Source organism: Lissotriton helveticus, chromosome 12 (assembly GCF_964261635.1).
Source record: "Lissotriton helveticus chromosome 12, aLisHel1.1, whole genome shotgun sequence".
Taxonomy (NCBI): Eukaryota; Metazoa; Chordata; class Amphibia; order Caudata; family Salamandridae; genus Lissotriton; species Lissotriton helveticus.
This window is the reverse complement of record NC_136073.1, coordinates 806,646,884-806,662,694: the sequence shown is the minus strand read 5'-3', so window position 1 is coordinate 806,662,694 and position 15,811 is coordinate 806,646,884. Positions and strand designations below refer to the sequence as shown.

General features: G+C 49.3%; 1 protein-coding gene across 1 annotated transcript in view; it reads left to right on the top strand.

Annotated features, from left to right (window-relative positions):
• The window catches only part of VPS72 (vacuolar protein sorting 72 homolog), a 47,675-nt gene that overhangs the window by 20,372 nt on the left and 11,492 nt on the right, over positions 1–15,811 (top strand). The window contains exon 4 of the mRNA XM_078668305.1: positions 2,306–2,482. Coding sequence (XP_078524431.1) covers positions 2,306–2,482 — 177 coding nt within the window. The remainder of the gene's footprint in view (positions 1–2,305; positions 2,483–15,811) is intronic.

Genomic DNA, 15,811 nt, shown 5'->3' with positions numbered 1-15,811 from the left:
GACGCTTGTTTCAATGGTGGATGAAGTAAAGGCTGCTGGTGAAAGACGTGCAGTTGTCAGGTAAGACGCGTGGTAAAATGCTTAGTTGTAAATTACAGCGTGGTAAAGCCACTTGCGATGTAAAATTCGTGTGGTAAAGCCATGCGTGGTAATTGAAAGCGTGGTATAATCATATATTCTTTTTTCATTTGCCTTAGTAGTGTCTTTTCTGGTCTTCAACGCCGGCAAATTTACAAACATTGCTTCTGCCAATGCCTCCCGGTTCTTTAAAGCCTCTGCTGGCGTGGACATTCTAAACGAACAATGAACTCAATTCTCTTAACCCGGAAATCGAAAATACGACTCCAAGTAGTTACAGTGAATGGTAGCGCTTGAATCCTCTCTCCCGCACAGTGGTGTGCCCTAAAATGGGCAACAGCAGACCCAGTCGGCTTACCCGTTAGTGACCTCACGGTGCTCCGTAGACGTCCTCCGACTTCTCCAATGCTCCGTAACAGAAACCTTCAGGCACTCCGGCACGCTGCTGTATGATTCACCGGCGCGGGGGCTGTATGCTTTTTTACTCCTTCCGGGTTACTGAATGCTTCGCTTCCGCGTTCGACCGCATAACACAGCAGCCCAAAATTGAGAGGAGGGTCCGTAGAGGCGGCAACGGCCGTTAACCACCAAATAGAAATCTGATCAGCACTCCTACTAGTCGGCAATGGAATCCAACTAACCAAACGTAGGTACAGACCACAAGACAGCGCTAATTTACTTCAACAGAGGTTTAATGTTCGTCTGTCCCCAGCATGACGCGTTTCGGCTGCGCCACGGCAGCCTTGATCACATGACCTCAAGAACCAATAGGTGCAATATATATATATATATATATATATATATATGTGTGTGTATGTATATATATGTGTGTGTGTGTGTGTATATGTATATATATATATATATATATATATATATATATATATATATATATATATATATATATATATATATATATATATAATTATAATCATACACACTCTCTCCAGTAGAGGGAATTATTTTTCTAGCCATCATGAAATTATTTATTCATTTTACACTGGGGAACTATTATCCCGGCCATTGGATGGCACTGAGGGGTGCCTGACTCGAGGGAGTGCTGGTTGGGTGGCACTATGAGGGGTGCCTGACTCGAGGGAGTGTTGGTTGATGCCCAGAGGCATGGAAATACCCCCACCCCCTTTCCAAAAAAGACAGATTTGTGCGGTTTGTTTTTGGGATACATGATAATTTCACTGTAAAATTGTATTTTATTTTCTGTATCTTAAGTTTGTAGGTATGTTATGATCTGTTTTAAATGGGTCTTTTTTTGATCCACTTAATAAAAAATAAAAAAAACACTTGCAGTTCTCTTTAATTTCTCCCCTACCACACAGTGCAAATGGTCTGCTTGCGAAAAGACCTGTTGTAAGCTTGAGTGGGCTTTACTTCCTCTACTTGTTTGCTTCTCTCCTGGAACTTTTCCACATTACTTGTGTCCTTCCACTGCTCACTTTTTGGGCACTCCTGTTTTTGGTAAAGCACTCCACAAGAGAACATGTGCTATTGTCTTTGTGTACTTCTCTTGCCCCCCTCCGGCCCTCTCAACCATGCTCTGTGTTGCTCTCTCTTGCCCGTGTGCTGCTCCATACCATTTGGTGTTGCGCTCACACTTCCACGCTTTCCCATCATTTTTCTTTATTTTCCTATCCAACTCAGGTCGGTAAATAAGAAGTGCCTGCATCAATTTGGAAGTGCGAACATGCTTAGTGGCGGCCGCTAAACAATTATAGCCCCCCCCCCTTTTTAGACATGCAGTACAGCATCGCTGAAAAGTGTTGGCAAAGCCATTGGTCGCAAAAGTGAGATCTATTGGAAATGCTTGTTTAATACTCAGGTGAAATGTTTTTGTTTTTTTGTAACTTATTTTTTTGAGATTTCATTAGAATTTCGCTTGCTGTGCTTGATTTAGGCTCTCATCTGCTGATTTTTCTGTTTCAAGAAGGGTAAATAGCACAAAAGGTACTTAGTGAATTGTCAGAACAGAAGGATTATGTATTCAACAGACTTGTTAAACTCCTGTTTAATCAGACTTGTTACAAACAGAAGCAAGCTCTGAGTGACTGTGCTATTTGAGCTGCTTACTTGTTGGAAAGTTGATTTTTTTTTTTCTTTTCTGTGGCTCCTCTCTGTGAATATTGTTTTTGGAGACTGGTCTATGGCTAGTGTTAAAGAAATATGCATTATGGTTGTAGGTGCATTGTTTAACCTTATTTTGCCATCTTCCAAGGTCGCAAGTATCTTCGGCAGACCACAACAGAACACACCCGCCAGACCTTCCTGCGAGTGCAGGAGCGTCAGGTGCAAACGAAGCGCAAGAAGGGGCCGCATACAGACCGACCACTGACGCAGGAGGAGCTTCTCGAAGAAGCCAAAATCACAGAAGAGCTGAATATCCGCTCCTTAGGTACGTTGAAAATATGAACATGAGGCCTTGTCTTGGGCTGTTAGAGGTTCAGAGCAATTGCATTTATTGATAACGTTTAACAATAATACACTAGCACGCCATATGGATACATTGGTGCGTTTAACTTTCCAGGGGTTGTCAAACTGAACGTAGGGGGTGGTAGGAGATTAGAATGTTCAATGCAGCATGCCACCATAATTTACACATAATACATTGGCTGTGTAGTCTATTCTTTTGCTCCTGAGAACAGGGCATATTAACATGCATTGGTTTTGCCTACGTAATACATAAATAGCTGTTTTGATCAATTATCATCCAGGAGAGGGAAGAGCTGCCTGACAGATAATACAGGAGTGTAGGCGATGTGGCGCAGCGGCCAGAGCTTCTGACTCGAGACCGGGGGATCCCGGTTTGAGTCTCGGCGGCACCGCGCAACATCCTGTGATTCTGTGCAAATCCTTTCATCTCGCCAGGTGAAAAATGATTATATAAATATTAGGCGAGTGAAAGGCAAAACTTCATGAAAATATACTTCCACCAAAGCGGATGTTCACAGTATTACCGCAGCTGGAAACTGATAAGGGAAGCAGACGAGGAACAAGTATTTGTAACTGCAGGAAAATATGCTGCAGCCAATAAAAATGGAGGAGAGGTAAGTGTCTGGCACAGGAACCAATGAGAAATCAAGAAAGGGAAGAGGTGGGATGTAAGTCCCTTTTAAGTTTAGGTAAAAAGCAATAGATTTCTCAAGCACAGTTCAAGTGCTGTGCAGGTGAAACCTAAAAAAGCGTATAGAATAGTTAAAAAATCGATATATACAACGAAAAGTTTGAAGAACCACCTGGGGCCAAAATAGAAGTCTAAGCTAGTGTTTCCCAAATTTTGTCACGCCCTGAATTTTCGCAGGTTGCAAAAGTTCAAGCAATAAATAAAGATGCCTTTAAAGTCTGTATTTACCTTGTCACATTTGCCGGTGATTCAAAGACAGGGGTCGAATGTCAGACTGCTTTAGTATTATAACCTTGGGATTGGTGTTTACTTCTCTGTTTCTGACTACAAATTGAGAGGAGTTTTTAAACTGGATTATGTAGCAATGTGGCATGTTTTTTTTTTATTTTTTTTATTTTTTTTTTACAGTACGCAATAAAACATAAATACCTGTATATTTGCTGTATGCATCCAGCAGTTAGGAAAGCAAACATGAAGTACTTTTTTTTGTAATTCTGAAGTGTGCTTGAAACAAAAAAATTTAATAGGATAACAAACCAAGACACTTCATTGCTGATGCACAAACAACAAATATTCACAGAAACCGCAATTTCTACACTTAATCATGTGTGCTATATAATTTTAAAAAGTAAAACTGGATGTCTGTGCAAATTTAGTGGCCATTTCAATAGAAAATGTGATGTCTGTAAATGACGATGCACTACAACACGATGCTTTAGTTATATTAAAAAATTGCCCCTGCCTCAAGTACATTAAAGGTAGGTGGGTCGCTAAAGTTTGTTGTTCTATAAAGAGGTTTGTAGTTCTACAAAGTTCGGGAACCACTGCTCTAAGCTATTATAGCCGTTGAGCACTACACTAACAACACGTGTCCCAGTAGCCAGTGATATACTATGGCCAAACTGTTGAAGCTGCTTGGGACAATGTATGTCTGTGGCACACGGCTAGTGTGTGGTGTCTAGTCTAAGGAATTTTACATTCGTGTTTGTAAAAGGACTGTCAGTGAAGCATAGTTCTCAGACTGAAAGTTAAGAAGTTTGTATGCCATCTGTTTTCCCTTGTATCTCTAGTGGTCAATGCATAGCAGGACATCCCAGAAGCCCTGCAACAGGGTTTCATGCAAAGAAGTAAGAAAAATATCCCCAATTCCCGGAACCCATATCAAAATTCCTCCGCACCTCCCAAGTCCTAGATGTAGTGTAGGGTTTAGCAGTAGTTTCCAGCGTCTCTGGTAATTGTCCAGCAGGGCACAGTTCTGAGAGACAAGTTAATAAACCCATAATCTCTCATAAAGTTTGGAATTGGGATAGGATTAGTAGCAGGTCATCATCCTTAACATAGCTCACACGCCTAGCAAACTTAAGTGGTATTTAACTTGAAACAGGTGGGTCACAGTTCAGATTATTGGCTGGCGAGGGCCTCATTGGGACTGGGATACCAAGTGGATCAAGAGAACAGCCAGTCCCAGCTTGGGAGCCTGGATTTTCTGGTTTTGCTCCAACTGCACCTTCAGGAACGGTTATCTGTTGAGCTATAAAAGGCTTAAAAGATTGTGAATCTAATACTGTTGGAACAGATGCTGCCTGCATCCAATGAAACATGAAACAGGCGTTTGGGAAGAGGAGGACATCTTGCTCTAAGGAGGTTTTGTGATTCTCCCAAGCAAGCCTACAACAGCACTCCCTTTTTTTACAGTCCACATTTGTAAAGTCCACATTTGTAAAGCGCACAATCACCCGTAAGGGTCTCTAGGCGCTGGGGGCCGTCGGGAAGATTAAGCGAGCTATTGCCCAGAGTCACATGGTGCTGGGCTAACCTGCCGCCGGAGCCGGGGATCGAACCGTGGTCCCCAGATTCCAGCGTCAGTCGCCCTGGCCGCGGCGCCACACCTCTGAGGAAGAAAGAGGGTCTTGAGCATAAAGACAGACATGATGTTAAGTCCACCCTGGCTTGGGCATGTCTGCTGTATGAAGACTATATTTTGTAAGTTGCAGACGCTGTTCTAGATGAACACCAGTGCTACTACACATTCCATAATATCACACATGTAAAAAATAGACATTATCTATACTGTAATAATGACAAAAGGCATGGATCCCATTTATGTGGGATGGACTGAACGTTTGCAGAGGAAGCCTTTGAAAGTGATCAGTGTTAATATGCTGTACGCCATCTATAATCTTCTGTTTCCCACCGGCTACTTCATAGCGGTGTATGATAGGGAATTTTTTACCCACTGTGGGTGGGTTACATTTTGATTGTACCTCCTTTCAGCAAAGATCTAGTCTTCTGTTCAACACCTCACAATGAGGATGTGGAGCACATTCTTTTGTCTGGCAGCATGTCCAGTCCACAGGGGTAAAAACATGAAACGGGGGGGGGGGAAAAGAATCCTAGCAGGGGGGTCACAGCTTTTTAAAGCCTTCCTGAGGACTTTTGACCCAGCGATGACAGACAGAGAGCGCACACACGGAATGTCCGCCTAACTGCGTGGCTCCCGTTCCCTGAAGCACTGATCCTTAAATAATCCTAACCTGCTGGAGCAGTGGTTCCCAAACTTTTTTGACCTGTGGCTCCCTTGACCTAATCGGCAGTTGGCCGTGGCTCATCACCATTTTTTTTACCGGTGGGTGGGTGGGTGGTATGTACCTCCTGTTATCTTCCTTAAAGTAATTGGGACGCATTCTTTCACTCATCCAACCATCCGTTCACTCATCCAGCCATCCGTTCTCTCATCCATCCACCCTTTCACTTCACTCATCTATCCATCCTTTTGTCCATCTACCCCCTTTCACTAACTCATCAATCCTTACATCCACCCTTTCACTCATCCATCCATTCACCATTTCACTTATCAATTCATCCATCCACCCATTCACTTGCCCATCATCTACCCTTTCATTCATCCATCCTTTCACACACCCATCCACCAATTCACTCACCCATCAGCTGCCCTTTCACTCATCCATCCTTTCACACACCCATCCACACTTTTACCCATCCATCTACCTTTCCACCCATACATCCATCTATTTACCTTTTCTCTCATCCATACTTCCACTTATTCACTCAGCCATCCGTCCTTTCTTTCATTATCTATCCATTCCCCCTTTCATTCATGCATTCATCCTTTCAGTAATCCATCCAGCCATTCAGACATTCCTTCACTTATTTACTCACCCACCTTTCCACATTAAGAGCTGAGCCTTTGTCTGCAGAGTTGCAGGCAGAAGAGGCCTATCAAGAACCAACTACAGTAAGGGATGGGGTGCGGTGGGGGAGAGTTTACTATGCCCCTGCACATAGGCAGACTGAAAACGTAGAAGTCATGCATGATGCACAGTGCCAGGATGTGAGGTTACTGTAACATGGTGTTGTTTCCAGGGCTTTAAGCGGTGTAAAAAAACTGGGGGGTCTATTCAAAGTTGTTGGATGTAATTAAGAGCGCAGTTTAAAACACCTAGGCTAAAAATCTGCGCTTAGCATAGTGTTCCGCGCAACTGGTATTATGTTGTTTATGTCATTGCATCCAGATATATAATACAGCAAGTATCATTGCACCAACAACAAGCCAGGACTATTGGCTTTGTCAATGGTTGCTGGTTCCTTAAAATAAAAAAGCAGCAACCATGGCTTTGTTGAATATAACATTGAAAATACTTCAGTTCAAAAATGATGAGACAGTGAAAGAACGATAACCTGTTCTTTTAAACTTATTTCACAGGCTTCTTTAAATGAAGTGTTCTATAACATTGCAGCATGGGCGTTTTAATTGTTTTCTAACAGAAGGCCCTTCTGTACACTGAGGCAGGAGGCCCCCACCACATGCTTGAACACCCCTGACTGCCCCATTGTCATTCTGTGTGTGGCAATCAGCCCCATACAGAATTTCAATGGGCGGGAGGGGCTGCTCTTGTGCTCCTGGAGGAGTGCGAGGTGGCTCCAGCGGGGGGGGGGGTGAGCATGTCCTCTCACAGGGGAGCAGAGCTACTCCCTGCGATGGCCAAAATGAAAGATAAAAGGCGTAGGGAGGGTCTGTGGAATTTATGGACGGTTGGTCACCCTTGTGTGCGCGGCGCCCCTGGCACCTCATTACGGCGCACAGTTTGGAAACCACAGTGCTGGAGGGTCAACTCTCCCAAAAGTAGCTGCTTCGCCGCTGTGTGGGATCGCCCGTACTCGGTCCAACTCCTGGGCCTCTGGAGGTGACCGGGACCGAGATAACGTCCTTACAATATTCGCCGGCAGTGCCCCTGGAACCGGCGGGGCGGCGAGATCGGGCGCCGGTTGCTACGCAAGACCGGTGCTTGCCACGAGGCGGGGGGCCCCGGGCGCGGACCCAGCTGCGGAGACTGCTGCGCCCCCTGCTACTATTCCAGCGATCGGCCCCTTCCCCTGCATGCTGGGAGCCTCCCCAGAGCTCCGGCGGCGATCGAGGTCCCACACCCGACAGGAGGACCGTAGCTGATCGGGAGACACCCGTGAGGTTCACTGCGTGAGGCGGCCGCCGCCTCTACTGTCCCGACCCCCGTCGGCGGCGTGAAGGTACTGGGCACTGCTAGGGGCGAGAAACGTCTCCTTGTTGCCTTTGGAGGTGCGGCGGCTCGGGCTGGTTGCTGCCGGAGGCCGCGAGGGACGGCCCTGCCGAGAGGAGTCTCCCGGTCCTACCGGGGGCTGTGCACGGCGAGGGATCGTATGCCTGCTGCGCCGCTGTGATCAGCGCGGTGCTGAGGAGATCGCGAGGGGTGCAGGCTCTCCGACCCCCTGGAAGAGCATCGAGATCAGCTTGCCTGGAGCTGGTGGGGGCGCCGGGAGGGCCACGCGTGCGGCTGCCACCTACCGTGGGGCTTTCTGCGTGGCTCTGCTCTGTTGGCCCCTAATGGCGCTGCGGCCTATGGTACTGGAGCGGCTGAGTACTACTGGGTTCTGAACACATAGCTTGGCCTGCCGTGGAGGCGCTATCAGCGTGTGGCGCTTCTGGCATCTTCAACCACGTGCTGCGCCTACCTGTTCAGTGCTACAACCGGACCCTGGTCGATTCTGCCTGAAGCCTAGGAGTACTGCTTGCAATATGTCGCTTCCCCTATACCTGCGATCTGGCTTGGTACCTCGCTGTGCAGCTCGTTAATTTGTGAGGACACATTGGTGTGAAGGGTCACGAGGCGCAATACTGGAAAAGCCCCTTGCTCAGAGACTGACTAGAGGGAGTCGCGACGCATTACTTGGCCAAGGGACACCCCCTATCACATCAGTGAACCCCAGGGCAGCGGGCCGTGAGAAGCGCAAAAACACGATGGTGCGCCCCGAAAACCGCCAGACGAAAATAAACTTTGAGGGCGCAAAGAAGGGGTCGAAGTCGGTACCAGCCGAGCCGGGGCCTAATGGTGCGGACCCTACTGCTGCAGCCTCTTCCTCTAAAGAATTAGATATGCACCGTCTGCTTCAGGAGATGCGACAGGGTTTCGCCACTGTGGTGGAGAAAGTGGACAGAATGTCCTCCAGAATGGACGCACTAGTGCATAAAGTAGACCAGCATGAGGAGAGGATAACGGCAACGGATTTCGGACAACGATGACATCGCCGCCTCCCATACATCTCAACTAGCCCGCATGGACAATCTACTACGAGTAATAGCAGCCAAGAACGAGGACTTGGAAGCCCGTAGCAGACGCAACAACATCCGCGTTCCGGAGTCCACAGACACTGGCAGGATGGAGATATATGTGGAGAAGCTCCTCAGAGCGTCGGTGGGAGAAGATGCCTTCTCACCTCAGTTCATCATGGAAAGGGCGCATAGGTCGCTGGCCCCCGTCCCTAAACCCGGAATGCCGCCTAGGCCGATCATCGCTCGCCTGTTGAATTATCGCGACCGAGACGTCGCGCTGAGAGCAGCTCGGACCAAACAAAACCTGCATTACAATGGCATCACCTTTTCTATCTATCCTGACTACACTCCCTTAGTGCAGGAGGAAAGACGCAAATTCCTAGCTGTCAAAAAGAAACTGCGAGAGGCCCTGCTCTACCCGGCAAAGTTGTGGGTGACACACCAAGGAAAGCAGCGATTTTTCACTAATCCGCAAAAAGCAGAAGATTACTTGAAAAAGCTCCGCAGGGCACAGAGGGAAGATCGGGGTGGCAATGCGGACCTCGAGGACGACCCACCTTTGGCGGACGATGGCACTTGATGCAACGCGACCCTCTTGGTCCAGTCTGTTTGGGTTCTGTCCCATGGGGCTTGACCCTTAAGACACTGAACCAGATAGCTTGAACACCTTGCTGCAGGATGGGACTAATTGACTTCTCCAGTGGTAAAGTATTTCAGGGACCACTATCCCTGCCCTGGCCTCCACCGAGGGTGGTACAGTACGGGAGGCTACCGGAGGGAGAAATGGCTGTACGCCCTTGATGTTGTTTCCCCTACGGGTATACCGCACTCGTGGGCACAAGTTATGGAAGTTGTGGGAAGATGGGGGGGTGGGGAGGCGTGGGGATGGGTGGCTGCTGGCATGATTGGGATGCAGTAGTGGGAGGGGGGTTGAGTTCTTCTGGGGAGGGAGTTTGGTTTAGCGGGGAGGAAGGGCGGCTGGTTGGTCGTTGTGGTGTTCGGTATCACCTGAGGGCAGATGCTTTTTTAGTATCTACTATGGCATGCTACATTTCTATGATGTACCCTATTTTATGGCGGGTCCGGGGCTTAATGCACGATTGAGTTGTATGTCATGGAATATAAGGGGTCTTAACAATGCTAAAAAGTGTTGAAATGTGATTGCATACTTAGATCGTCATCATGTTCAGATTACCATGTTGCAGGAAACACACATATCACCGCAGACACGTCCTACCTTTGCAAGCAAATGGGCTAGTACTCGTGTTTTCTCTTCTTACTCTACCTATGCGAGAGGAGTTGCTATCCTAATCAAACGCACTGTGCCGTTTCAAGCGTGTGGTGAACTGGCGGATGCAGATGGCCGCTTTGCCTTGATGTGGGGACGATTAGGCCGTGACACTATCACCTTAGTAAATTGTTATGCACCTAACATGGACATGCCCTTATTTTTTACTACACTCTGGGGCAACATTTTGGGCGTAGGGTCTCGACATGTTATTTGGGGGGGAGATTTTAACTTAGCACTGGTGCCCCAAATAGATAGGGCGGACGGAGTTACTCTACCTATGCGAGAGGAGTTGCTATCCTAATCAAACGCACTGTGCCGTTTCAAGCGTGTGGTGAACTGGCGGATGCAGATGGCCGCTTTGCCTTGATGTGGGGACGATTAGGCCGTGACACTATCACCTTAGTAAATTGTTATGCACCTAACATGGACATGCCCTTATTTTTTACTACACTCTGGGGCAACATTTTGGGCGTAGGGTCTCGACATGTTATTTGGGGGGGAGATTTTAACTTAGCACTGGTGCCCCAATTAGATAGGGCGGACGGAGTTACGCATTACAAACCTAGGTCCAGGGAGGCTCTGGGGAGAGTGATCTCGGAAGGTGACCTGGTGGACGGCTGCCGCTATCTACACCCTCTCCGAAAGGAGGGCACACATTTCACATCACTGACAGGTACGTGGGCAAGACTGGACTACATTTTCACGTCTAGAGAGATTTGTTCAGGGGTGGCTGAGGTGGTGCACCTTCCGAGGACATACTCTGACCATAGCCCGGTCCTGATGCACCTACAGGTGCCTGGATGGGACAATCCCAGACCACACTGGAGGTTACAGCCAGCAGCCCTACTAGACACCATGTTCCGCACTGAACTCGGTGAGGAAATTGCTGCTTTCTTCCCCAGAAATAATGGTTCCGTTGACTCTGCCGAACGCATTTGGGAGGCATTCAAGGTGATGGTCAGGGGATATTGCATATCAAAGTGCTTCGGGGTCCTGCGCGACATTCAACGCACAATTCGCACACTTGATAGTGAGCTGAAGGCCTTGGAGGCTCGGATGGTAGAGGGAGATAGTGCTGACATCCACGCAGAGCTTAGGGATAAACTGACACGATACGAGGACGAAGCTAACAGGGAGGTAAAGTTTAAAGGGAAGCACTGGCAGGCGAGAAAATACTGTGAGGGAGACAGACCAGGCAAGTCACTGGCAGTGTTGACGCGTACCCAGCACAATCATAACACGATTCTGGAAGTTGTGAACGACCAGGGGCATACAGTCCAAGACTCTGATGACCTACTCACAGACTTCGTTTCTCATTATCATGCGCTGTACACCACAGCCACAACCTCTGATGTACCATATGATGACTTTCTTGGTGATGTGGCTCTCTGCTGGCTCAGTGATGGCAACAGGGCCTTCCTAGCCGCCCCTTTCGAGCTGGATGAAATCCGGGATGCTATCATGTCGCTGCAAAATGGTAAGGCGCCCGGCCTGGACGGCATCCCTGCCGAGTTTTATAAAACTTATGTAGACATTATGGCCCCTGTCCTCTGTGAGGTCTTTGAGGAGTCACTGGCTGACGGAGTCCTCCCCAGCTCAATGCGCGAGGTCGTAATCACTTTGGTGTTAAAGCCTGGCAAGAATCCTACCGCTTGTGATTCATATCGCCCGCTCTCGCTCTTGAATTGCGATGTTAAAATATTGGCGAAGGTGCTGGCTACCAGACTGTCTCTTCTGATGACCCGGATTGTATTACCTGACCAGTCTGGGTTTGTCCCGGGTCGATCTACCTCCCATAACCTACGTACTCTGTTTTCCCTACTTCGCACGGTGCATCCTGACCTCCCTGTTGCAGTGGTTTTTCTAGACGCTACTAAGGCCTTCGATTCGGTCGAATGGCCATACTTGTTCAGCGCGTATGGGATTCCCCAAATTATTCATCTCCTGGGTCCAATTGCTGTATACGCAACCAACAGCGAAAGTCCTGATTAACGGCCGCCTTTCAACCTCTATTGTCATTTCCAGGGGCACCCGACAGGGATGCCCGGTTCGAGGCATGTGGGCTGCTGAATTCATATCTATAGCATAGATCGCCGCCTAGTGTTGGGTCCGGATGATTGCACATTGTTGTCCTGGAAGAGTCTTCGAAGTATCACGAGATAGGTGGCTCCTCCCCTGGACTACAGTGCGCATGGGCATCGACTCCATCCTCAGATTGTTTTTTTCCGCCATTGGGTTCGGATGTGATTTCGTTATCTCCTGTTCGGAATCATTATAAAACTTTTTCGAGGCCAAAAGGCCTTTTTCGAACCGTCGGTATTGTTTGCGTTCGGTGCCCGACTTTATTCCTTCTCGTCGAGTCGGATATCCGGTGAGTCGTGTGACTCTTCTGTGATCGAGGCCCAGTCGACGCAGCAAGACTTTCGACGGCATGGAGCGGAGTCCGTTCAAGCACTGTCCCGTGTGTGGATCCAAGTACCCACACATTGACGTCCACCCAGTTTGCAACAAATGCCTGTCGCCGGACCACGACGAAGCCAACTGTATGGCCTGTTCCAGGTTTCGATCGAAGAAGACGATCCGGCTTCGTCGCGTGGCGCGCCTCGAGGCCCGGCGGACGGCCCCAGCACCGGTGGACTTCTTCGACGATGAAGAAGCAGTTGAACAAGAGGTTTAGATGCAGATTTCACCTCCAACAGTCGACGTCGAGTACGAATACGAAGAGGATGTCGAAGGCCTTGATGTAGAAGAAGTCGTCGACGAGGTAGGGGACGACAATGAGGCCTATGGGGCCGTGGAAGATAGCTCGGAGGAAGAGCTATGCCCCGTTCGAACACTTTCAAAGGCTCAGGTCGAGGGATCGCCACACGGCCTTACCCAAGACCCTGTACCTGCATCCACGGCCCCGCCTTCTGGCCCGGCTACGGACACTTCGACGGAGCCGCCATTGTCGAAAACGAAACCGAAAGTGAAACCATCGGTGTTGACAAAAACAAAATCGGTTGAGGCGCCATCGACACCGAAGACGTCGGCACCCCCTTCGACGCCATCGTCTTCACAGGGAGGTGTGGCGCCGCGGCCAGGGCGACTGACGCTGGAATCTGGGGATCACGGTTCGATCCCCGGCTCCGGCGGCAGATTAGCCCAGCACCATGTGACTCTGGGCAATAGCTCGCTTAATCTTCCCGACGGCCCCCCAGCGCCTAGAGACCCTTACGGGTGATTGTGCGCTATACAAATGTGGACTTTACTTTTACTTTTACAGGGGTCGGGGCCGCCGAAGACCGTCGAGCCGGTCGCGTCGGGCTAAGGCCTCGAGCCGAAGGTGGTCAAGGACGTCGACCCGAAGGTGGTCAAGGGCGTTGAGCCGAAGACCAAGAAGGGCGTGGAGTCGGATTCGCGCAAGAGCGCTCACCCGAAGTCCAACAAGGGCGTCGAGCCGAAACCGAGTAAAGGCGTTGAGCCGAAAACAAGTAAGGGCGCCGAGCCCCCGGCTGGGACCCCGAAACAAGTAGCACGACCCGCCGATCCGAAACCATCGGCGTCGGATGCTGCTACGCCTCGGATAGAAAAACCAAGGTCATCGACGCTCGAGTCTTCCCATGTTGGTGAACCGAGGTCGGCTGTCGGGTCGACGAAACCGTCCGCTTCCTTTACGAAGCAGGTCTCGGACTCTCTCAGACGGATCAGGGAAAAAGCTTCAGCGGCGGAACCACAGATGCCTGCCTCTCCGAAGCCACCTGTCCCGAAGCCAAAAACTTCGGCGCCGATCCGCTTCACGCTGCCGCCGAAGGAGGCACCGGAGGCCTTCGCGCCGCAATCGGTGCCCAAAGACACTGCGGGGTCGAAGCCAACGGACCGGCCTGGGAGTTTGAAGCATCGAACACCCTTGCTGGAAGAGGAGTCGGAGCATTTCATTGATGCCGACACCGGAAAATTTATGATTTACAAACGGAAGATCACTCCATCGCAACCCTTGGAGTCCTATACCATTCCTCTGAAGCGCAAAAGGCCTGCTTCAGACACACCAAACTTGGTAGAACCAATAGTTCCTCAGACTCCAAAAATTACAACACCATCACCCACTTATTCTGATGGGGAAGATGCTGGGGATGGAGATGAGGAATACAATTTTCCTGATAACACAGAGCCTGACGAACAACAGGACTCGTGGGTGGAGGCAGGTGACCAAGGGGATCAGCACACTGCCCATGAACCTCAGGTGTACAACGTCAAAACCTCTCCCACTGAGGATGCTGCAGCATTTAATGCACTAATTGAAAGGGCAGCAAAAAACCACGGAGTTGAGATGCATGCTGACCCTGTGGAGGTGGACTTCCTTTTTGACACTTTTTCAACTGCTGAAAAAACTGTAAAAACTCTACCTATGCTAAAGGGGGTCATTAAACATGCAGCAGACATTTTTAAAGAGCCCACGCGGTCAAGGGTGGTCAACCCTAGAATTGAAAAGAAATACAGACCGGCACCTGGCGACCCTACCTACCTCAAGGGCCAGTTGCCATTGGACTCTCTGGTAGTTTCTAATGCCCGCAAGAGGGCGAATTCGCAAACCGCTGGTGAAGCTCCTCCCCCAGACAAGGAATCAAAAGTGCTGGAGGCATCAGGAAAGAGAGTAGCAGCTCAAGCGGCCAATATCTGGCGTATATCTAACACGCAGGCACTCTTGGCACGTTACGACAGGGCACACTACGACACACTAGAGACCCTATTGCAACATCTACCAGACCAATATAAAGAGGCATGGGAGATGCTTATCCAGGAAGGGAAGCTCATCTCTAACGCTTCCATCAAGTGCGCTCTAGACGTTGCGGACACTGCGGCCAGAGCAATTAATACCAGTGTGATGCTCAGACGGCAAGCATGGCTCAGAATCTCAGGTTTTAAACCAGAAATCCAAACTACCATCCTTAACCAGCCAGTAAACCCTGACAGGTTGTTTGGTCCAGAGGTGGATACCACCCTGGAAAAAATAAAGAAAGATACTGAGACTGCCAAGTCCATGGGAGCTCTCCAGTCCCAACAGTTTCAAGGGAACACTTTTCGTCGCTCAGGCAATCGAGGTGTTAACAGAGGCCAGATGTCACAGCAGACACAGTTCAATAAAGGTGGGGCACAATCCTCGTACACCAAGCAGAGTAGAGGAGGATACCGGGGCAACAGCACCAAAGGCAGAGGCAACAACAACTCCCGTTCCTCTGCCACCAACAAACAGTGACTCCCTGTCACTGCCCCCCGACCATCCAACACCTGTCGGGGGGAGACTCCAGCAGTTCCTGCCAGTCTGGAAATCCATCACCACAGACAGGTGGGTCAGGAAACTTATCCAGTTCGGTTACTGTTTGGAGCTGACATCCACTCCACCCAACATACCACCAAGACACCGTCCTATGTCCACGGAGCATTTGCACTTATTGCACCAGGAGGTTCTAGTCATGCTGCAAAAAGGCGCAATAGAGCTCGTGCCAGTGGAGGAAGAAGGCACAGGGGTGTATTCCCTGTACTTCTTGATCCCAAAGAAGGACGGGTCCCTCAGGCCCATTCTGGACCTCAGGCCTCTGAACCAGTACATTCTCTCAGAACACTTCCACATGTTAACACTGCAGCAGGTTCTTCCGTTGCTAAATCAGGGAGACTTCCTTGCAACCTTGGACCTCAAGGATGCTTACTTTCACATTCCACTCCA